Source organism: Pieris napi, chromosome 2 (assembly GCF_905475465.1).
Source record: "Pieris napi chromosome 2, ilPieNapi1.2, whole genome shotgun sequence".
Lineage (NCBI taxonomy): Eukaryota > Metazoa > Arthropoda > Insecta > Lepidoptera > Pieridae > Pieris > Pieris napi.
This window is the reverse complement of record NC_062235.1, coordinates 8,448,526-8,472,885: the sequence shown is the minus strand read 5'-3', so window position 1 is coordinate 8,472,885 and position 24,360 is coordinate 8,448,526. Positions and strand designations below refer to the sequence as shown.

General features: G+C 31.9%; 3 protein-coding genes across 5 annotated transcripts; 2 read left to right on the top strand and 1 right to left on the bottom strand.

Annotated features, from left to right (window-relative positions):
- Window positions 1-1,323: 1,323 nt before the first annotated feature.
- Window positions 1,324-10,563, bottom strand: LOC125057494 (neo-calmodulin-like). Of its 3 annotated transcripts, none has more exons than XM_047661235.1 (8): window positions 10,543-10,563; window positions 6,067-6,188; window positions 5,702-5,790; window positions 3,866-4,002; window positions 3,417-3,560; window positions 2,353-2,562; window positions 2,187-2,243; window positions 1,324-1,687 (listed from the first exon to the last, which is right to left on the bottom strand). In XM_047661235.1, the coding sequence occupies exons 2-8, from the start codon at window positions 6,067-6,069 to the stop codon at window positions 1,578-1,580; spliced, it is 750 nt and encodes a 249-aa protein (XP_047517191.1). In that variant the 5' UTR covers window positions 6,070-6,188; window positions 10,543-10,563; the 3' UTR covers window positions 1,324-1,577. The 3 variants fall into 3 exon arrangements, with proteins under 3 accessions (XP_047517191.1, XP_047517176.1, XP_047517183.1); XM_047661220.1 differs by lacking the exon at window positions 10,543-10,563 and adding an exon at window positions 7,043-7,188; XM_047661227.1 differs by lacking the exons at window positions 6,067-6,188; window positions 10,543-10,563 and adding an exon at window positions 7,043-7,189.
- LOC125057482 (vacuole membrane protein 1) lies at window positions 8,087-20,260 on the top strand. The gene is made up of 10 exons (XM_047661209.1): window positions 8,087-8,237; window positions 8,660-8,928; window positions 12,794-12,900; window positions 13,816-13,929; window positions 14,539-14,638; window positions 15,316-15,497; window positions 16,104-16,304; window positions 16,882-17,106; window positions 17,277-17,566; window positions 17,642-20,260. The coding sequence occupies exons 2-9, from the start codon at window positions 8,731-8,733 to the stop codon at window positions 17,533-17,535; spliced, it is 1,386 nt and encodes a 461-aa protein (XP_047517165.1). The 5' UTR covers window positions 8,087-8,237; window positions 8,660-8,730; the 3' UTR covers window positions 17,536-17,566; window positions 17,642-20,260.
- Window positions 20,261-21,376: 1,116 nt separating this feature from the next.
- Window positions 21,377-24,025, top strand: LOC125062531 (28S ribosomal protein S15, mitochondrial). Its single transcript, XM_047668533.1, has 5 exons — window positions 21,377-21,699; window positions 21,898-22,031; window positions 22,317-22,390; window positions 23,238-23,359; window positions 23,684-24,025. The coding sequence occupies exons 1-5, from the start codon at window positions 21,512-21,514 to the stop codon at window positions 23,985-23,987; spliced, it is 822 nt and encodes a 273-aa protein (XP_047524489.1). The 5' UTR covers window positions 21,377-21,511; the 3' UTR covers window positions 23,988-24,025.
- The last annotated feature ends 335 nt before the right edge of the window (window positions 24,026-24,360 follow it).

Here is a 24,360-nt window from a genome sequence, read left to right as displayed (position 1 = left end):
CACTTCCGTTGCATCACTAACTATAATGCACGACCTCAGGGTTGAGGGTGAACCCTTGAACCACTTGGCCAACACTAATTAATCCGAAACTTTCTAGTTGAATTCCTGGGGACACACTGCTTCCTTTTTTTTCTAAACCAACTAAGACAGGAGTGCGGAAATAAAACACATCCATAAATTGGTCGAAATTTTATTTACATAAACGTTAAATGACGTATTGTAAAAGTTAATGCAACCTCTAGACAGTTAACAAAATATTAATATTACCTTTAATAAGTTATGTTATTGTAAGTATAACTACTATTTATGTAACGAAGTCTTAATAAATATGATAATTGGATCAATAATTATATCATAACTACTTTACCACATGACAGTTTTTCCGTCTATAGAGCATCATTAAATGAACAGTAAGATGACAACTTTTACAAAACGTCTAAAGCATTTAGTAGGTAAAAGAATCAAGGTTATTTTCTCTTATATACTAATATGCATTCGTTGTTAAAATTTAATATATTTTAAAATGTATAATGAATTTTATAGATATACTTAGCAAGTCTTAAACATAATATATTCTATAAATTTAAATTCTCTTTTAATTTTGATATGAGAATAGTATAATATATTTAAAGATTAGTTGTGTTCACAACCGACTCACAACTTGATAATTTAGTGGTAGTTATACGGTCGTGTCTGAATAAATATAGAAAAGTACAATCCACTTACACAATATTATGATTATGAATTATAGCAATAAAATTGAGAGAAAATACTACATTATCTTTGATAGTTAGTTGGGCTGTATAATAATATCGATGGTATATCAACTTCTAGTATAGTCAAAGATTAACTACTCCAAGACAAAACATTACATAGTTGTAAATTGTAAGGTTTTATTACCGGCAATTTTTATGCAGGCAATTCCTAGCCAGCCTAGTTCTTAAGTAATTGATCAAATATTGAAATTGGTTGAATTAAGAAAAGTAGCTACGTGTAATCTAAGACAGCAATATATATTCAATAAAAATACACTCAAGTAGTATAAAATAGCTGTTTTTGATTTTGGAGTAGATATTATTGATATTTCAGTTATAGCCACGCTTTGATCGGGTTGAGTTCGAGGCTAAATATAAATTGAATAGAACGTGCGTTTTTTAAATAAAAAATATTCTTGAATATAGTACCCTGGACATCTTGATTTCCCTGAAATTTGGGGGGAACATCCCAAGTTGGTATCACTGAATTATGTGACCAGTTTCTGTCAGTACTGTCATTTCATCATGCTTTAAAATTAGGTATGTATGCAAACTTTGCTTAACTGAAGAATTTCCGCACTTCAGAGTTCCATTTTGCAAATGACTTCAATAATTAAGATGTTCAAATACTATTTACGTATGCAACTGACTTTAAATGCCTACGACAAGATTTCCCAACAACCCACTGATTTAAAAGCTACTGAAACAAATAGGTCTTTTTTTTACTTTATACAGAGTAAAATTTATATGATAGGTATATATTTAAAATTGCGTTATAAGAATTTAAAATTACACCAAAGGCCTGGATACAAATATGAAATTTTAAGAAGCGAGAACCGATCTCGGTGATGGCACATCACTGGTTTCCAATATATCATCATCCTCTTCATCATCACACGCGTCTTCTGGCTCACCTAGAGCTCTTACAAATTCTGTAATTTTTTAAAGCTATTTCTATGTGGTTGTTACAGAAAAAAAATTTATAAGTAAACTAGCCCTGGCGTAATAATATTCCAATACTTTAAGATTGGCGCGTTTAAATAAACAAAGAAATCTTTTTCATATAGATTTGTTTGTGAAGTTGGCCCCTGTATATTTAATATTATAGTTTCAATTTAGAGATCTCAATGGGAATTCGGAGTTACAGCTAATGTTAATGTGACAAGATTCCAGAAAGATTAAACATACTTAATACAAGTATCGACTATGACAAGTATGACATTTCATGCCAAAGTCTGGTTTAGTCTATAAAAGGAGGTTTAGTAAGTTGAGATTTTATTTAAAAATCCAGCTGCTTCAGGTTCAGAAACTCATGTACACAAAGAATAACATAAAAGCGCCACTTACGAACCATCAGCAGCATACTAGATAAATTAATGTTAAATAATCATTTAATATTTTTTAATATTCAAAGTGCACTTTGTGACTTACCCAAGAAATCTATCCGACCGTCGCCATCAGAATCAACTTCTTTAATCATATCTTCGACTGAAAATAAACATAACATTAAATCTAATATAAAATCGCACGAAATAAAAATTTAAAGATGTAAGATTTTTAATATTTACAAACGAATAGTGTTGAGACAAATACTCACTCTCCTCCTCAGACAAGTCTTCACCTAAACATTGCAAAACGGCTCTCAAATCTGAAGCGCATATGTAACCTCTATTATGCTTATCGAAGACTCTGAATGCATCTCTTAGTTCCCTCTCTTCTTGTTCGGCAGAGCTCGTGTTTCCACCAGCACCAGACATGGATTTTGATAGAATGTTCACAAATTCTTCGAAACTTACATTTCCGTCGCCTATAATCGAATTCGTATTTATTTTCGTTTTAAAATTAGTTTATTTTTAGTAATGGACTATGGTTAATGAATAATACCTATGTTTTTTTTTTTTTCAATTTTTCTAGAACTGCGTTAGTAAGAAAATATGCTCAGATTCTGATTGCCTAGAGTTATATATAGGTACTAAGCATTTCCTGGTCATTTCAGCGTGCGACCCTCATTCCTGGGGTTGTGCATCCATCCCCGGCTATGCATCAATGGACTTTCTGTCAATGTGCGCATTTAACTCTCGCTCGTACGTACGGTGAAGGAAAACATCGTGAGAAAACCAATATGAAAAAGGTGACGATGTGTGTCAGATACAGAAGGTTGATCACCTGCTTGCCTATTAGAAATGATCACCGAACAGATACAGAAATCTAAGGCCCAGACCTATAAAGTTGTAGCTCAATTGGTACCTATATGTAATTACAAAAGGCTTCTGATTCAAAAAATATACGGGTCGATCTGTATTTTTGAAGTCGGTAAAAATAACAACCCGATACTAATTATAAATTTCTAGGCTGGTCGATCTAGATATAAGTTTAATTATCTGTAACTCAAAGTTGAAACACATTCACCCCAACATCCTGCAAGTCCTCTAACATGCGTATACTTAGGACAAGTATAATTCACTTTCTAAATTCTTCGCCTTGTTATTATAACATTTAATATTTACCTCAAGCACGAAACCACCAAGTAAAAAAGTTAGAAAAGGCGCTTGGCCGCCCATGTGTATTATCAAACGATTGTTTACTAATCTATACCAAAAATTATCATGAGCTCTACGGTTTATATTTAATAACATAATGAGTATAAGGTATAGATCATACCGTCACTATCCACCTCCTGCAACATATCCTGTAACTCCTCAACACGCGCAAATTGTCCGAGGCTACGCATCACCCGCCCTAACTCCTCTTTGGTAATCGTTCCGTCGCCATCTTTGTCAAAAAGACGAAAGGCTTCGCGGAATTCTAAATAAATAGAAAAGGTATTTCGTGTATTATAAAAAGAATGATCACTATGAATATGATGTATTTGCAAGAATTAAAACTAATGAACTCCAAAGTGCTTTGAGCAAACGTATAAAATAGGATTCTCTATGGTAAATTCTAGTATGTTATCTTCTTTTGTTAACACAACTATGTATATTATCGTAAGTAACAGGGCAGCTGGACAAGTAAATATATTTTAAAAATAATAACAACAGTCTACTTGTTATATTATTGTAAATTATTAAACTCTATTACAATCAAATAGGTTTGAAGGTGCTTCTCACCTTTCATTTGCGTGCGAGTGATACCAGTTGTCTCATCAATGATTGATGCTTTTCTATCAAGTGCAGTGTTTGCAGCTGGCTTTAGGAAACTCACTTGCCTCTGCGAAGGCGGCGAGATTGATCGCATTGATGTTTGACTGCAAATTATATTTTTTAAGAATTAATAATTACAATACAATAACCAAACAATACAAAATTGTGTTGTTTGGTTGGGAGGCCTGTGTGTTTTATTCACAATAAAAATATCTTTATATATATAATTCTTCTGTGAGTGTGTTTGTCACTGAACTTCTCTCAAACGACTGGACCGATTTTGATGAAATTTTTTGTGTGTGTTCAAGGGGATCTGGGAATGGTTTAGATTCACATATCAGCCCGGTAGGTGGCGCTGCAGTCGGTACTTTCATACTTTAATATCCTAATAGCTTGAAATATCATGCAGGACAACGTCTGTGGGGTCCACTAGTAACTTTATAAAACAAAAAGCATAGCAACATTAGTAAGATCATACAGATAACAAAGAGGGAACTAAAGTCATAAATAAATGCCTTCGTCTCACTGTAATCTAAGATCAACAAAAATAATTTATTAGCTTGCCACAGAAAAAATTACACTTAGAGTCGGTAGGACAGTTTTTTCGCAATCACTCATATAGGGGTGGTGCCGAGTAAGTAATAAGTCTTCTACACAGATGTCTTGAACCGTAATTACAGGGTGGGGGGGTAATTTTAGTGATTATATAGTACTGTATTGTTATAACAGGCCAATTGTTTTATTAAATCAAACAGGCAAGTTATTCAAGCGGGTGGTAGCAGCCCGCATTGTAAAACACGGGCAGGTGCAACGCACGGACTTTACTGATACTCAAATCGGAAACCGGCGCGCCCGGTTTACCATCGACGCCGTTGCAAGACCAGCTCCAGTACCAGAGACGATTGCGAGGAGACACTCTCGCAAGGAGGGGTGATGCTGGTGTCATTAGACATCGCAAACGCTTATAAAATCTTCCCCTGGAATACTATTTTAGACGGCCTAATCTCCGATTACGTTCTAGTATCTCCGACGCATGGTAAGGTTTACCTTTCGGCCCGAACCGTCATGAACATAGGGTTGAGTGTGGTGTTCCACAGGGGTTTGTTCTAGGCCCTCTTCTATGGAACATTGGATGTTACTGCGTCCTTCGTGGTCACTACTGCAAGGTGACAGCCTAATATGTTATACCGACGACACACTTATCACGGCAAAAGGTCGTACATACAGAGAAGCTTGCATCCTCGCAACGGCGGGGGTGGCACAGGATGTGGCGCAAATAAGGCGCATTGGCCTCCAAGTGGCCCTCGAGAAATCTGGGGTGGTCTGTTTCCACGGTCCAAGACCTCCTCCAGACGGTACACAATTGATCGTATGTGGTGTGCCCATAAGAGTATGCGTCACCTCGCATTCTCAATGGACAGTTAAAGATCACTTCTTGAATAAAGTGATAACCGCCACTCATGGACACTTGCATGCGGGCTAGCGGTTGTGTTGCCGACCTTTCAGGGAATGATAAGCTCTTTTCTTGAAGGCCCCCAAGTCGTATTTGCTCTTGATAAACAATATATTTAAACAAAAATACATCAACGGTCAAATAGATTTATTACAGTTTACGTTTCGCGTGCTTTTCTGTCTCGAGTAGACTCAACACGTTCGATACAATCCGGAAAAGTTATAAATAATTACAACGAGAATTTAACAAATGCAAAAAAAAATTAATTGAGAGGTTCCAGATACTTGACACATCTACATTACGTATGATTAAATACACTTGACAGTAATTGACACTGTAGTTAAACATACCTTTCCGAAGGGCTGACAGCGAGATTGACCATAGGTGGTCCTCGATTGTCATCTGGCGGGCCTGGTTCAGTATTGGTTGTTTGTCGAGTCTAATAAATTAAAAGTTAATCATAGAATATTTACATTATTTATTGATCTGACCAAATTTTAATCATTTAGTAAAATATCAGAAATAGGCCTTGACCTTAATTCCAATATATAAAAAGATTTTAGATTGTAGATATACAGAATAATTTTAACATTGTTTTCTAGTATTAATAAATAAATGTTTCATTACTTAGAATTAGCTAAGCCTTGTCTTATAATTTTTTTGGAAATTTCTGCGATCTTTATACCTGGCACTACAAATAAAGCGAAATATTTACCATAATGCCTTTGAGCTGATTCACCAAAGGCGAATCAGCGAAGAAATTGTTCACTGCGGAGAATATGTTTGCACTCTTAGTCGACGTTTCACGGCAGGCGCTCGGTCGCCCGCCAAATGATCCTTTTAGAAATGGAAAACGATCGAATAAAGTCAGTGCTTCTTTAAATATTAGATTTTTAAGTTCAAATAAAAAAAAACTCAGTAAGCGATATAATATTTAAGAATTTCGACCTCGATCTCCATGCTTGCGCTTGGAGGTACAGTCTAGTTACACAAATATATGTTGCTAATCTAAAAAAAACTATAAAAAATTTCGTAAACCTTACACAAATGTAAAGGAAGGTTTAGGTTTATGTTGTAGATATATTTTGGTATACGTTCAAAATTATTAATATATCGTATTTTTTAAGTTTCTCAATCTTAATTAAAAAAACCTTAACGAGTCAATCTTCGAGTAGGTGTAGACTTGATATTAAGAAGTTATGGATTAATGTTGAATATTTTAACAAGAAATACACTAATAAACTTAAGTATAGAGAATATAGTTAAGATAGGAACAAAGACCATTTCTGAAGACCATTTCAACAATTCGTTGATTTCTAAAGCGCAGTTATGAATGTTTCTAAAAGGTTCCTACGAATTTACGATGGAATAACTAAAATATATTCGATGCGCTCCGATAGATATCATTCATATAAAATTATAAACATATGGTTAATTACCAATTACTTATATCCTTTAGCGTTGAAAGTGAAACCTAGATATATTAGATTAGGTAGAGATATAAATCACAATGTAAAACTCTCTTATTAATTCAAATGTTTCCGTGATTTGCAGTGCATCTACTATTATAAAAAATTCGTAATTCGTTTCCTATACTAACAATAAGTATCTGTGCTAGTAAATAAAATATTTATATCTCAGGACATATTAACAAAAAATAATAGTAATACAAAGTTCTTTTTGAATCATACCTGTTGGTGTATTTGTATCTTGTGGCATTCGCCTACCGAGGCACAGTGCATTCATTAGGCACCTCACAAGAACTAAATGGATGCTGGTCCCAGAGATGAGATGTGACCCCAGATTTTGATTTTCTACCGCGCATGCGTACAACCATCGACTTTAGGTTGGTAAGTAACTATTCTTTATAACTACAAATACAAATAGATCATAGGTACACTCCTCTATTCTTCATCTGTTTTGTCGTTGACTAAACATTTACTGTAACATTGCAGTAGGACTTGGTAAGGTCAAGCCTGGTCATTATAGTAGTATTATATTTTTGGTTTATTAAACCATAAAACAAATTAAGAATACTATGATCTATCTATCTATCTATTTTAAGGTTTAACTGTCGGAACTTTTACTTGCTTCAGGAGCTAAGCTTTGCTTGGATATGCAATTACCGTTGGAAATGTAAACTGTTAAATAAAAACCTGACAAATTTGAGTTGGTTAAAAATAAAATATAGTTAAATTTTTTTAATGTTTATTTAGTCATGCTCATGTGTTTCCGCCATAAAAAATATAGCTTTGTTATTTCACAGAGCTAAGCAGGATATAAAACCAAGGAGAAACTCAATTTGTTCAATTAAATAACTGTAATGAAATTTACAAGGTAATCTAATCTTGATATTGGATTATAGTTTCTTTCAGTTAGTGAATGTCTATGAAAAGAAGAGTTTAAATCACATAGGCAAAGTAAATCTGTAATCTTTGTTTTAAATACACGTCACTGTTAATTGACAATTGTGTGGTGTTGCTATAACTCTAAAACATAACAAAAATCGGGGTGATTATTTTAAAGCTTATATTTTGGTATGTAGGTTTATTCCGGATACTAGGTTCCTTGAGACGTCTTTTATTAATTGTTTATAATATATTATTCAAATTGTTTTAGTATGATTGATGTCAATGGGTCATCATTTTTATAACATTTCATAATTTGAATTTTTGATATTCTTATGAATGAAAATATTTCATGAATTCTAGGTAAAAATTCTCTGAAAAATGGCAATATATTTCAGTTTTCGATGATGATTGTTAAAGAGTGCTGTGTTATGCCATAGAATTTTTTTATATTTAGTTTCTGTGTTTAAATACCAGTTGTATTAGAGAGCAACAACACAATTTTTATATAATTTAATAAGTGAATTGGTTTGTTGATGTGAGTATATTTTTATTAGTTTCTTTATTTTTTGTTAGGTTAGAAATTGCATCAATAACTGCTGACTGTTCAGAATGAGACTTCTAATTTATTAGGCTTATTTTATTAGGGGCTGACAGCGGCTTATATAGCATTTCATAATTAATTTCCTATTTATGTGAATAGCAACTATTCAAATAATTTGAACAATCATCAATAGATACACATCAGCGAAGTATCTAAAATCGATATCGCAAGGGTAATTTTAATTATTACTGAGTGATGGCTTACGTTAAGAGCCCATACTTGATATGTATATTATTTAATAAGTTTATGTCTTATTTACCATAGAATATTCTCTATCTCATTTGTTTTAAGTATATTTTTATTTACTTAATCCAATAAGTTGTTGCTTTTGTGATGCATATGCAAACTACACCCAGGAGAAAGTGCTAAGACTATAAAGAATGAGGATACATAAATAGCTTAAGCTTAGTGGATTTGGAAAGAAATAATGACAAAACTAGCCAGCACTCGTCGGGCACGTAACCAAGCTGCATCCTTAGCTATACCCCGCCAAAACTCTGTTTCTGACAATGGCAAGGTGCGTCAAAACCTCAGTCCAGAAGCTCTAGCATCTATGAGCAAGGATCAACTTCGAGCAGAATGTAGGAAACGTGGCCAACGGACTTCAGGCAACAAAAATGAGCTGGTATATTATCAGTTGTATGTTAATGTGTGAATTTATTTGCTTGTTATGTCTTTTTGTTTAAGTTTTATTTCACAAAAGCATTGCTTGAGATTATGATTTTGTGTAATCATTAGGTAGAAACCCTTGTGTGTTTTAATTTACAAGTCTTAATATACAAAGGACATTCAAATTTTAGTAAGGATCAAAATTATCTCTCAACTTCTACAGCAGATAAGTAGATTGCAATATATTGATATAAGGTCATGCTTTTCAGTCACCTATGTGAACACGAAAATATTGCTAGTAGCTAACATTTTTCAACAAAAACACATCAGTTAATAGTTTATTTGTACAATTTTAGTACAAGTTGATATTAATAAAAACAAGATGATTAATAATTAGCTATGTATTTGAACTATATTAATTAATTAGTCAATTAAAATTAATTAGTCATATTATAAACTATTAATATTAAAATGTTTAAACTTATATGCAATTACAGAGTAATTATTATTGAAATACCTAGATAAATTTAAGTTGTAGACTTGATTCAAATATTTAAAAAAATAATGGGCCAGAGTAAGTGGTACACAAGTTTGTAAGTGAAATCAGGTCAAAACATTTATCAAGTATCTTCAATTTAATACATTGATTTATTGATTATTTTCTTTAGTACAAGTTAGATTATTGATATTAATTGATCAACTGATGATTACATTCAAACCGTGCCTTGTCATTTATTATCTCCTATTTTGGCTTACTTAATTGATTAGGTTAATATTTTATGACTGTTATTTGTAGATACTAGACTAATTAGCCTGCATGTGTAAAGTAAGACTAGTATGTGCTTGGTGCTTCGCTTGCTAAATCTAATATATATCTTCTTTGTATTTTTTTTATTGCGATTAGTCAAAAGCCTTTTTTATTCCAATTATTGACAGGCAACACAATCGTGTTATACAAAATTTAAATTACGGTGGTAAAATGATAAAGTGAAGAGTTCAATGCCCTAAAAAGCTCCAAAAATCAAATGAATATGTTTCTATATACATTAGATTTTTGGAGTTACATTGGGTACGCGATGTGCTCTAATAACTTTGTTGACGTCGTTTAACCGGCTGCGGGCTAATGGAATGAAAAATTGGCTTACGTTAGCGAAGAGCCCTAAAGTCATACTTGAATAGAAACTGAAAACTACAACTACTCATATGAGTAAATAACATAATATACATACGTTTAATATGTACTAGCTTTATGACAAAACAGTAAGATAGATGCAGTTTTTATAAGGGATATACACTTATGTAATACAATAACAACGAGAATTGAAAGTAAAACGGAAGGTGAAAGTTCTAAGACATCTAACTCAAGCCTATAGTGGGCAGTTTCAATTATGACGTACCTATTATCGGTCTACCTATTATATAGTCGGTCTGTTGAAAATAATTTTTGGTATAAGAAGAAACAGACAAAATTGACAATTTATATTTTTTTTGTAAAATCAATGCCTCCAGAGAGATTAAAATATCACAACACAGCACATCTCTGGTGGTTATTCAGATTATTATATGACCTCAATAAAAAATGCTACCTGAAACAAAGGAAACAATAGAATATGTGTGTGATGTGACTTACGAGATTTATTCCAAAGTGTGTACGTTGTACGTAATTACTCACACACAGGTCACTGGCTACGCTGGCACATACCGCACGCGACGATCACGCCACTTTATTTTTGCATATTAAAACTCGGTCTGTAACTTTTTATTTCAGTAATCCATTAAGACTGAAAAGACGATTCTTTTTAATTGAAATTAATTAAATAGATGTAATAAAAAATATAATAGTTAACCTGTCTTATTTTAATGTATACCTCTGGAAAGTATCCTAAACCTAAAGGCCGATTTACATTATCTTAGTGTTTAGGAGAGTGCTTTAGGATAGTACTTTAGTTGAAACATGTAAACGCTACTTGCTTTAGTAAACGCTACGCTAAAGAACTTGCCTTTCAAGTTGTACTAAAGCACTCTCCTAAACACTAAGATATTGTAAATCGGCCATAATCCGGGTCTGACAAAAAACAAGAAATACTGAAAGAGATTCAAACCGAAAAATAATATTTTTTTTGTAAAATTTAAAACTGAGCTTGAATTAATCAACATATACGAAAACAAATACCACACAATCATCTTTCAAAATGTCTGAACTTGTGAAACCTGATATGTTACACATATGAACCTCTATATTAATATATCAATAATATAAATAAAAATCACTTTAAATCCTTACGATTCAATTGTAGTGATGTTACATTGTTATTAAACGGGAAACAAAGGCGCGTTGATTTCGCGTTGGAGTATTGCCACAACAATCAGCTGTTTGCAATTCGTTACGATGATAGTATAAATAGTGTCGTCTTGTATCGATAGCTTTTAACTCTAGTTCCTCCTACCCTCGGCCACAGTACTGGTTGATCATTAACAGCAGTACTATTTGTTTAAATGAGTTGTGTGACATGTTCGGGATGGCTTTCTTCACTAAACGAAAACCTTGCAAAATTTTTTTTGGTCAATTTCACGAGAACTTTAGATGCCAAATCTTTCTCCGAGCAATTGTCATGAAAGTGTGACTACGGTCCTCAAATGAGAGTGAACGTTGTTGCATTTTTGGAAAGTGAAATGCTATTTTGTATTCGTGATGTATTCGTCAGTTCAGTTCCGACGACGGTTGCAAAGTAACCAGTCCAGTATAAGATTTCTTATGATAAGTGTTATACTCTTGTAAGTACTTACTGATAACAAATCCGTTGATATTGCAGATTTATGCTGAAGAGCAATTTTAGCCCCAATTTTGCATACAGATTTTCCGGGTATTTGAAAAAATTATTCGATACTGATTATATTACTTAAAAAACAGTAAATTAACTAAGTACTTGAAAGTGTTAATGGGCTAATGAGGTCCATGTAATATTTAGTGAATTGTTTATAAAATTATTTGAATTAGTAAAAAAAAATGTTATATATATTATGTATTTTAATAAATTATTATGTGTGTATTGGTCGCTTAAATTGAGCAATTGATGATATATCTTGTCAGATCTTTTATAGGTTCATTTTATTTGTACCTTGACGACTCGAGTCTAAGGTCAATGCTCTTTACATGACAACTACATATTTTTTTTGTATAAAACATTAATCATCACTACTACCAAATATTGTTTCATCAATTTATTGCCTCTTCACGCTTTGTCAATTCATTTTGCATGTAGTGTAGAATATTGTCACGATTTCTTACCAATTACTCATAAATGTACCTATTATGTGTTATTGTCAGATGTTTCTAAAGAAATTTTATTTCATGCACAGAAATTTAATAATTAGTTTTTACATAGATAAGAGTCAACATTTTTGTAAAATGGTTTATTTGATCCGAGACTACCTCGACTACCTTATTATTCATAAAACTTTATCTTTACACCGTATTAACAAAGCATCATCAATCAAGCATCTCTTGTTAGCGAAAGGAAACAAATGAGTACTTTCGTCTACTTAATTATTGTATTAATTAAATTAAATTTTTTAAATTTAAATAGAACTGAACCAAGGTTATATGTTTAACGCTAAATCAAGGTTGGTCTATAATTATACATTAAGTTTTGCGTTAATTTTTCTTGTGCCGTCTTAAATATATTTAATATTACATCAATTCTACAGTTTCGAGTCTCGACACAAGATAATTTACTCATATTTAAACAGGTGCTTCGTATAAGCCTAAAATAATAATGGAAATTCTCGAATTTCTGGCTTTCGATACACCGGCACTCGAATCCACGGCTTTCCATCTATGATTACTATAAATTCATAGTACATTTAATATCTTTTTCTAGCTCGCCCGCTTAGGGTACTACAAGCTGGCGGCTGCAGTGCAAACAGATACGGAGCAAATACAGCGTCCACGCAACGGGCTGCATCACGCGCCTTCGAAAGAGATTAAGTACGTAGTTAAAATATTACCATTGACTTTGTACTCAAGTCTAAAATCTTAAGTATTTCTAGACTTACCCTTTAAACGAATTCATCCTCAAAAAACTAACGAATATTTTGATTGTATCACTAAATTTTATTTAACTGACGCTTGAATGTGGAAATATTTAACTAAGTTAGTTTAAATATCTTACATCGTCTTTATTGTCGCACTAGAAAAATCTTTTTGCTTTTTTATGGCGTGTAACTTGGTAAATGATACCTATCGAAGAAACTGGATTTAGGGTAGGAAAGTACAAAGGTCATGCAGAGATTTATCCTATACATTTTTGTTTCATGCACTGAAAGACTAAAACGGATACTCCATTGTTCACATATAACTAAATATTCGCTTATGAAAGTTAATTTCACACGATTAACATTTTAAAATAGTGCCTGCTCCATCGTAGGTATTGTTTGTCCTCAAATCGGGAACGCGACCCTAATTGCTCTCTCGTAAAACAATGAAAATATTTTTCATATGCTCTATAAACATATATAACGCTTGTAAAAATACAAAAGCTATTAGACACGGACATTGCTGCGGCAGTTTTATTATTTTTCTCACATGTGCAGGATACACGGCAGACATATTTATGGACCTGATTTATCTATAATTTAATCGATATTATAATGATTTTACGCAGATTATATTGTCAGCCTTCCAGGCTTTTTCCAATATTTTCTTTTTCCTCGGAAATTTATACGTTTTATTATGTAACCAAGAACGATAAAAGATCTAATAAATCCGTATTGTCCGTATAAGGGGAAAACATTCACGAATAATAGTACTGCATTTAGCTCTTCCTAAACTCTGATGCAATGGTATTATGTATACCGAGAATGTACACGGTACAATGATTTTGTGAATTTTATATTATTTCAGAACTAAAGCAGCCCCTATGGATACCGACAGTTTAGTGCTATGGAGGAGACCACTCACAACTTTGGAGTACTTTTTTCGGGAACTATTTATATTATGCTCTACGGGTTTACGAAGGTATATCTTATGGATTCTTTTATAACTTTGATGTATAGGGAAATTAAGGAATTAGTAAGGTTACTTACCTTACTAATTCCGAGGCTGGACTCCAAATAAATATATATAGTTGAATGAGTTAAAGGAATTTTTTAAATTTTAATTGTAAATGTTTTTAAAAAATTTTGAGTGACCCAAATCATTATTGTTTTAAAGTTTGGGGTTTGGAGGTTTTTTTTTTTGAACAAAAGCTTAAATGTCTAATTATCTAATCAATTAATTAATTAATTCTTTTATTTGACTTTATTTATCAATCGTGGTTAAAATAGTAACGTTTTAAAACATTTTTATTTTGTTTCTACGGAGTGGTAAAAATTATCACTGAAATTAGATTTTTATTGTATTCAGAGTTACCAGCATATGAATATATAAAATAAATGGGGCTACAGCATCGTTGTCCAAATTTGATGATTTTATTAACTTGAAAGTTGCATTCTGTGTAATTTGAATTTTTCCGGGCTGTCGTATTAAAAGCATTTAGATACATTAATTGTCTTAAACGATAAGACAATACGCCTTTCTTATAAATCTAATAAGTCAAAATTAACTATCTATTTATCTATTTTTCAGACTGTTAGCGTACAAGGGATTAGTAGTATCACTAATTGTTCTAGTCTGCGGTGTCGCCGCCTCATTTTATGTTGATGGCCCTCATCAGCCCTTTGTGCAGGTATTTCTTACCCTGTTAGTTAGTTTTAAAGTATATACCTTACCTTAGACATACTATGTGACTAAAATATGACATATCTACAATTGATTTTAAAACTAACAATTATTATTTCCACAATTGTATAACAGTAATGACCAAATCCTTGTGAACTGGGTTCTCGTTGCCTAACCGACAATTTCAATTGAACACTTAATTCATACTCTTGAAATTTGGTACAACGCTTAAACGTATGTTAATATATTATTATAAATATCGCCAAACATCTAAACAATAGCTATAGACAGAAATGAGTAAGAGTAGATTTTTTCGTTAAAAACCAAAACTAATTCGGGAATGACTTGATATTCATATTTTTTACTTTAGTAAACAAAGTCTGACACAACTTTATGTCTGCTCCGTTAACCAAAGAAATAAGTTAAACACGATTCTATTTCTAAGCACACTTTAGAATCTGTTCGGAAACTGTAATATCATTAGTATTTGCTACGCGTCATTTCATATACAAATTAAATTTTTTTCATATTAAGTTCGAGATTGTCGTAATGACGTAATATTATTATCAATATAACAAATGGCAATCTAGGACAGCGACCTAATATCCCACGGTGACTGAATATTGTGAATTGTACACATATGATTTTTTGAAAGTTATTTAAAATATTTATTAATATTGCCAGGAGGCAGTGCTGACCCTCGCTTGGTGGGGCTGGTGGGTGGTACTCGGTGTTTGCAGCTCAGTAGGTCTCGGAACAGGCCTACACACATTCCTCCTATACTTGGGCCCGCATATAGCACGCGTAACACTTGCCGCGTACGAGTGCGGTGGACTTAATTTTCCTTCGCCACCATATCCCAATGAGTAAGTATAATTTACCACTTTAATTTTAATTTCTGGTTATTTATATGCTGTAATATGTACTTATGTATGTCACCGTAAAATTTTAAATACCGTTACATTGTAATCTATCGAAGTGAAACCGTCAAATTGTGAAACGGAACACATAAAAGTAAAATTTATTTATTTATGTCAGAATTATTGATTACCTACTAAATAATGAATACTTGATGTCACAATTCTTGAAGTGCATTCAGTTTATTTGACTGATACCCGTGTTTCATTCCTAACTCTATGGACATAGAACGGTCCACTATAAATTACGTTGAGGTTCACAATCTTTCGACAGTTCACAATCTCGCGAGATATATTACAATCTAACGGAATATACAATTTTACGGTGACATATACATAAGTGAAGTTTGAACTGTAGAGAACTAAGATCGAAATACAAATATACTTTTATATATTTCTTTCACAATATTTTATATAAACAAAGCTAAAGATAATGCCTTAAAATTCTTTATATTTTATACCCAAAGTACTTGTGGTAACTGTTTGTACTCACTATCAATGCTTTTAAATAGAACGAAAATAGTGAGAAGTGGTTAATTCATATTGTTTCCCCAGTATAATATGTCCAACGGAGATTGACCCTCAATACACTGTGTCGATATGGAACATAATGGCCAAGGTTCGAATCGAGTCTATGATGTGGGGTATGGGGACTGCGTTGGGGGAGTTGCCCCCTTACTTTATGGCCCGAGCTGCTCGGTTATCAGGGGGTGGAGTCGCTGAACTTACCGCTGATGACGATTCCAAAACTGGCAGGTAATGATATTTTTTTGTGCTTTAAAGTTGTAAAAAAGTTTTTAATCCCTAAACAGATATTTCCAATAATTGATGTAGGTAGCGGTTTCATATGGGCGAACTATGCCCCCTTTACTTACCGCCTTTACTTTAAATCGATGTCGTGTAGTGCGCAGAGGAACTAACTACGCATGCGCCGCCATGTTGTTGTATGAGTGAGCGGGATTTGTATTGGCGTACCGTGTGTCGATCTCGCGTATTTTTTCAATTATTGGTTTCATTTTATTTTAACCCACGCTGTAGCGAAAGCTAGCCGTCGGAACATGCGTCCAATCTGGGGACTATTAGGTTAAATTAATTAAAAGTCATGCTAAATAAATAAAGATGTTTTTTTTTTATTTTGTCTGAATTCTAGAAATTAGGTGTAAGGGAAAAATTCGTCAAATAAATAAATAAGATCATAGACATAAAGGCATTTTTTTATTAGAAAGTCTATTTAAACAATTATAGCAAAATCTTTGGAAATATTTTCGTTGTGATCAGTAATCTGTTTTTCTCACAACAACATGAATAATTAAATGCACTTCTCGGTTTTCAGGGCAAAAGTAATGATCCAAAAACTGGTACAACGGGTTGGTTTCGCTGGTATACTTGCGTGTGCGTCTATACCAAACCCATTATTTGACTTGGCCGGTCTCACGTGTGGACATTTTCTCGTACCGTTCTGGACTTTCTTCGGGGCGACGCTTTTGGGCAAAGCAGTAATCAAAATGCATATACAGAAGATGTTTGTGATAATTGCGTTTAATGAAACGCTGGTCGGGTGAGTTTTTTCTATTATAAAGGTCTTTAAAAGTATATACGCGTGGCTATTCAATGATTGGTGCCTATACGGCTTTGTCCCACGGCCTTGTCTAACACAAATGGATTAAATTTATATATTAAAGAATTTATTTATTTGGTTGAGTAAAAATGAATGTTTACTTTTTTCAGCCAAGTTCTCCAATGGGTAGAACGGATACCGTACATCGGGCCCAAACTGGAGGCTCCCTTACTGGAGTTCCTCAGGAACCAAAGAGCTAGATTACACAAAAATTCACCACAGACTGACAATCAAGGCTCAGTCCTCTCTATGTTATTAGAAAAGTTTGTTCTAGCCATGGTTCTATACTTTGTGGTGTCTATAGTGAATGCACTCGCACAGAACTACAGCAAACGCTCCGCAAAGAAAAAGGGCAAGAAGAAGGATTAGGGTTTGAAGGCCGCCGAAGCGGTCGGACTCGGTAAGAATTGAAACATCATAAGAAAATATATTCTAAACATTTTTCGTTGAACGATACATAAGAGTATTTTTTTAGCATGGCGGAGGACAGACACGACTCAACGGCATCGGTAGTACATTATGATGCTTTATACTCTATTAATCAGATTCAAAGTCGAGCTTTAGTATGGCTCCCGTACGCCAAATGAATTTCGTTTTTGAAACTCGATTCTGAATCTGATGTATGATTAACGCCAATACCATAGACTACGCCGAGCATAGACTGTAGAGGCTATTATTTAATATTCGAACTTGCTTAGAAAATGGCATTAAAGGGGTAATTGAGAGTAAGTTTAAATGATTTAAACGATACAGCTTGGGTATTGTAAATGTCGCGTTAGTCAATATACACAATATTTAAAAAAAAAAGGAACCTGTTTATTGCAACACTTACATTACCTAAGATGTCTATGCTATAAATTTAGATATTGTCTATGATGCATTTATGGTTTTAAGCTGTCCACATAGACGCATCGGGAAGAGTCAATAAGTGAAATAAGTGACGCAATTTTTGTATTTTTAGGTACCACATAGTTACCTTAGAAAATAAAATTTTATTAAAATAGTATTCTAAAATAATGTTAAGATAAATTAACATCGTTTTTCATACATAAAAACAATGGTTTTTAATTTTTATTAAATATATTAAAGGATATTTTGGTGTCTAAATTTGCTGTTTATGTGTGAAAATGTGTGTTTGTAATAAAAAGCTGTATAATTAAACAGCTAATGCACGACAGATTATATCTTGCCCAATTATCTGATATATATTAAGTTAGGGTCGAATTTATCTATAAGCTTGATATTAAAAAATAATAGTAATTTCATTAAACTAGCAATTGTTGAAATAAAAGTTAAATAACTTATGAATCGATTCAAATTGTCTGTGTATTACTTGAAAAATATAATAGTTATAGCAATTGAGTGTGTTCAAATGTCCCAAGAGCTTGACAATTATAAAATGTGTATGTAAAAAACGCACAAGTAATTAATTGCATTTATAACAAAAATGAAAAAAAAATGCTAATTAAATATGGTAAAAATCTACTTCTATAATTTTTGATTATAGTAACATAAACAATAGACTATGAGGTCCTATTCTAATTGGTCAAAAAGTAATAATGATAAAGTAGTAATGGTCAAGACAATTACAGTCAATTCCATCTTGTTACACTTTCAATAATTTATTTTTAACTATCCCAAAACATTCTAATCTCTTGGATAATATAAAAGACATTAACTTTAAGAAATGGTGGCTTATATCATATATAGTATTTAAAGATTTTTCTAGTGCATTGTTACCATTATATGTAACATAATTTTAATAAAGATACAGCCAGAGATGTTGATATTTAAATATAGCAATTATGAAAGAACAATTTTCCAAAAAATTGTTCGCCAATAAATATTTATTAGTAAAAGTTTGCGGGATGACAAGTTAACTAAATACAATATCGTTTCGTAAGTTTATAATAAGCCGCGGAGATTCAGAAACAAAATGAAAATGGCAGTACACTGTGCTTTATCTGCGCGGGGTATATGTCAAACAAAAAGACAGATAGTGTCACATGATTAGACTAGAAATGTACAGTGCCACATACTTTTCTTGGTCGGTGAGATTAAATAAAGGTACAACAATACTATTGAGTTGTAGTGTCAAAACTTAGATTGAAAAAAAAAGGAGACTTGACAGATATTTTTTATTAGTAATAGACAAGTTGTTTTGAATATAGTAAATCACAAAAACTACCATCCAATCTTGTGTATATCAAGTAAGGGTTTTCTGCAGATGAATAAAATAACAGAATGAGGTGGTACCCCAATGTGTAATGACTAGTTTAAATTATTAAGCAATTTCTTTTAGTGCTTCTGAGTAAAATTTTAAACAAATTTTTTTTGCTAGTGACTCATAAATAAGAATTTATGAAGTCTGATGAAAGAAGTCATCTACAAAGTTTGAAATATCCCAAGAATTTATTTGAAAATCCCGTGAGCCCAAGCGTTTTTAGATTTCTTTATTAAATATTAATGTTTACGTAGATATAGTTTTAAGGTGTTTCTACATTCCACGAAACATTGCTATTCATTAGCTATTATTCTTTGCACGTAATTTAAAACTTTACAAATTCTAATAACATATTCTTCTATAATTAAAGACAGTATATACTTAGTACTTTTTTGACTCATTACACATTACTCTATTGGTCTTTAATGAAAATTTGCACCTTTAATTGATTGTAAGCTAGCTATAAATTGTGTCCAATTGAAATAGTAATAAAGTTGATTACTCTTCAATATTATATTAGATTTAAAATATATTTCGTTCTTCTTGTTCCTTTTATTCTGAATGCATAAAATATTAAAAACATTGAAAAGTTAAGAATTTTTTCCAATATGTTTTTTGTTTTGTGAGGTATGATGTTTCCATTTAGGCATCAAGGCAAATTTAATTTGCTTCCTATATTGTTGGTTTTTCGCATTATGTATTGCATATATGAATTATGGATTGTTTAGTTATATTCAAATGTTATTGCTTTATATAAACTCATATTATTTTGTTATCTAAAATATAAGCGGTACATTTAGTACAAAATCGGCTAAGTAATTTAAGTTTGTGGCTGTATAATCGAAAACAATAAAGAGTGGTTAAAAATTGTATAAGTAGTTTTTTTTTCATTTTTCCCTTTAAAGTTTTTTAGAGTACAAATAATCACATCTGCTGTAAAGCATTTAAAAAAAACAATTTATTACTTAATCGATTTGCACTTAAATTTCTAAGAGACTTTTTTTTTAAAAGGTGATTTCGTAAAAAAAATATTGTTCACACGTGTTTTGACTTGATCTGCCGGCAGCCGGGGGCTTGAGACAAAATCTTGTATTAAAATGATCACGTGACAAAGCGTGAGCACATACAAATTCATTTAGCGTTAAAGGGTCATGTCTATCGAAAAGTAGTTTTGTCTCGAGCCTCTAGCCTCCGTAATAGCCTGGGTATTACGTAATAATTTAAAATATATTGTCACTTATTTTTTAAACATGTTTTCAGCGGTGCAAGAGCCGCAGGTTGATTAATCTGCGAAAACTGAACCCGCGTGGTGGTTATAGATAGAGCCTGGCTAATGAAGATAATTTAATTATTTGAAAACTTTCGGATGGCAACTCAGAATGTCATTGAATTTCTTAGGTTAGTATGATTATTGTCTTGATACTTCATGCAATTACTCATAAAATAAATAATATTATATATTTTTTCCGAATAGTTAACAGGTATAATAGCCTAAACTTTGTTTTATTTGATAGAATATTTCGTTTCTTTCGCAGGATTTGATTATTCCGAATAAAGTTGTGTTTTATAATAAATATAGTTTTAGTTTTCCATGCAATGCTAGTCATTTTAAGTATCGATAGTAAAAGACTAAATACGTATAGTATTTAATTTCATAGAAGTATAGTTCCGATCAATGTAAGAAATAATAAAATAAAATGAAGTAAGTTTAATCCACAAAATATATCAAACTTTTAGGTATAATACCATACTAAATATTTTTGAATATGCCGCGCTTTTTCGTTATCTTCTTTCATTAGCCAGACTCTACCAACGAATATAGTTCCTTTTCACAACGATTCATTTTTTATGTTTTTAATTTTAAAGTACCTATATATTTAGAATGACGTAACAAAGTTTTCAATATAAAGAAAAGACGGTCTACTAAAGTATACCTGTAACCTGTGTCTCACAGAGAACAGGTTAATTTTTCTTAACAGATGACAGTTAACAGTTAACACTTGATAGATGTTAGTTGAGCTATTAGAATTTAAAAAAATATTAATATATTTATTATAAATATTGGAGAAATTATTACAACTATAATACTATTATCATACTAGGAGTGCTAGATTAATTGCAATGTTAAAACGATTTACTTCACTCATTATTCCAAATCGTGGGGTTAAGCAATTAGTAAATATTAAATGGGTTCGACCAGATTACGTTCCTGCATACAAACCTGAAAAATCTGGTGATTTAGAGGGCCTACCAAAAAACGCTGAAAAGTTTGCTGGCTTAGACTATAATCTAAGTGGAGAATTAAAAGAGTACGTATAGACTTTCTATATTATTATAGTATTTTCGAGGTTATGTTATACTGAAATCATTCGACATAATTTAGTGGAATTTTCATTTAATATTTCTGTTAGTTAAAAAGTAAAAACTTATCAATTTACTTCTGTCATTGCTTACGCGCAACCAATAACAAATATATTAAATTATTATTTTGATACTTTATCATTTAGTGCACCAGAAGCTGTGAAGCAAATATTTTCAGTTGCACATTTAGGAAGAAAGGAATACAAGGCTCTAGTACAGAAAGAACTAATAGACCGAGTCAGGAGGCATAAATATGATGAAAATACAGCTGAAACTCGAAGTATGCATTTCCACTATTAGATTAAGCACCAAATGTCACAGAAATTTTAATATATGACAAATCTTATATGTAACCAGTACTCCTTGAACCACACCACAACAAGTACACCCAGATATAAATAAAATTATGTCAAGCAAATACTTTGAATTGCAAGTACACTTAAAAAATATTTTGTTGTTATTCTAATATATTATGACCATGATAGTGAACCAAATTTAATAGCTATTTAGTGAAATATAATATTTTTAAATAAAATTTTAAAATATTTACATTACAATTTTTCAGTCGCCAGAATCACTGGACACATAAGATGTCTCCAAGAAACTATGGACTTGTTTCCTCGAAATGTTAAAACAAAGGTAAATTAATATTGAATTACTTAAACATAATTTCTATCCACTTACCATTAGCACATTCAGGCCACTGCAGTATTTAGTAATTGTGTGTATTACTTAGCCTTACTACATGCAGGCATTGCTTTGTCTGTAGTTTGCTGAGATCTGCATACATTAGTTTCTTGCTTGCATTCTCTATATAATCATATTAAAGTAACACTATTAGCAGCATAATAGATATAGACAAAACACATAATAAATATTTTAGGCTTATATCGCTTACTCCGGGGAACAAAGTCGTAAAACACTATTACAACTGTTTAAGAGTTTTCTCATCACAACTGTATTTTTTTTCATTTTTGCAAAACATTTTACTTTAAAAAAAAACGATGTCTTTATTTTATGGATATTGATGATGTTGACCTAATTTTACGTTCCTGAAATAGATCGCAACAATCATAAAGATAGTTTTAGTTTAGATTGTAATTCTACCAATAATCATAAAAGTTAATGCGAGTGTTTAAAAACAAATAGAGTGGTAATAATATATCGCTGTTTCACCAAGGTTTCCTTTCCGCGAAAAGAGTGGTAATACCTATATTATTACGTTCTAAACATTCATCAAAATGTGCCGTCGTAATGTGCGGATACTGTATCGTCCTTAATTATGTTTAAATGGGGAATCAATTGTAAAACGCTTTTGCTCTTCTGTCTAATTAGATGAATATATATATAATGTACATGAGAAAAAAGGATGTTGCTTTTACAACTTCCCCGGGCGATATTATGTTTATAGTACCGTAAAACTCTCTCATCAACTTTCGAATAATATGGTATATTTACTTACCTCGTAAATTTATTTTATTTACAGAAAGTAGTTCAAGAGCTGATAGATAAGCGCAAGAAGTTACTGAAATTTTTAAGGCAGTATGATTATAAAAAGTTTGAGTGGCTGCTTGAGAAACTTAACTTAGAGTATAAGGGACATCCCGAGTAAGTGGCTTTCGTTATGTGTTTTATTTACATTTCCCTCATTCATGATGCAACATTCTTTCAAAATTCTGTTAAACAACAGAATATTGCTCAGTTAATGTGCAAACCTGAAGGACCTCTGAGATGACCTAGTATTAGAACCATTGAAGTATAGCTCATCAAGGTCTAACTGGCAAAGAATCTGGAGTTCTACCCACCTAAGGGTCCAAAGTGATGTAGGGATGGAGAAATCTTGGCTATGAATCGAAACCCTTTTTTTTTAATTTAAAATGTTTACTTGTTAGATAAACCATATATGTTAAATTTTCTTAATTAATTTTCTAGATCATATCATAAACTTACACGCAGGGAATCCCTAAGAAGATTAACAGAAATGCACTGTGATCAGATTCGGAACCGAAAATTGGATGATTATAGGAACCTACTTGAGAGTCAGCAAGGACCATACCTACAAGAGAAATTGAATTCTCTTAAATTTATAAGAAGTGAACAAATTGAGCTACAGTTACCTATAACAGTTAATGAACAAGATATTAAAAAGGTAGAAACACAGTTAGAAGAATGGAAAGCAAAGGAAGCATTTAAGCAACAAGCTAGGCAAAAGAAGAAAAATCTCTTGATAGATTAGAAGTAATGCTTAAATAAATGAATAGATAATTATATAGACTTTTGTTATTTTATTGATTCTTTGGAAAATGTAGAGATAAGTTATATATTTATATATCATATGTATGATAATATTTTTTTCAAAATGTGCCCAAAAGTCATTCCAAGTTCCTTTTGTATGGAAACACAGACTAGACAAGTAAACAAATTGAGAGGATTTGTGAATTCAGCAAATACCAAAGTAGCTGACAGCAAAGTTAAGCACCAAAAGCAATAGATATGTATATTATTATTACATATTTCATTAAAATTCAATTTCAATCAAAACTCTTAATGTTTCAAAATACCTTAATGTTGTTTATTGTCGGGATTGCTTAGTTACAGTGGTACTCTGT

What these genes read in the sequence shown, in the direction of transcription:
- LOC125062531 (XM_047668533.1), top strand. Translation starts at nt 21,512, where the DNA reads ATGTTAAAACGATTTACTTCACTCATTATTCCAAATCGTGGGGTTAAG. An exon ending in CTAAGTGGAGAATTAAAAGA is followed by an intron (nt 21,700 to 21,897) that starts GTACGTATAGAC and finishes TTTATCATTTAG; the next exon opens with TGCACCAGAAGCTGTGAAGC. An exon ending in GAGTATAAGGGACATCCCGA is followed by an intron (nt 23,360 to 23,683) that starts GTAAGTGGCTTT and finishes TTAATTTTCTAG; the next exon opens with ATCATATCATAAACTTACAC.
- LOC125057482 (XM_047661209.1), top strand. Translation starts at nt 8,731, where the DNA reads ATGACAAAACTAGCCAGCACTCGTCGGGCACGTAACCAAGCTGCATCC. An exon ending in CTCATCAGCCCTTTGTGCAG is followed by an intron (nt 14,639 to 15,315) that starts GTATTTCTTACC and finishes TAATATTGCCAG; the next exon opens with GAGGCAGTGCTGACCCTCGC. An exon ending in GACGATTCCAAAACTGGCAG is followed by an intron (nt 16,305 to 16,881) that starts GTAATGATATTT and finishes CTCGGTTTTCAG; the next exon opens with GGCAAAAGTAATGATCCAAA.
- LOC125057494 (XM_047661220.1), bottom strand. Translation starts at nt 7,097, where the DNA reads ATGAATGCACTGTGCCTCGGTAGGCGAATGCCACAAGATACAAATACA. An exon ending in AGATACAAATACACCAACAG is followed by an intron (nt 6,189 to 7,042) that starts GTATGATTCAAA and finishes CATTTCTAAAAG; the next exon opens with GATCATTTGGCGGGCGACCG. An exon ending in CGGTCGGATAGATTTCTTGG is followed by an intron (nt 1,688 to 2,186) that starts GTAAGTCACAAA and finishes AAAAAATTACAG; the next exon opens with AATTTGTAAGAGCTCTAGGT.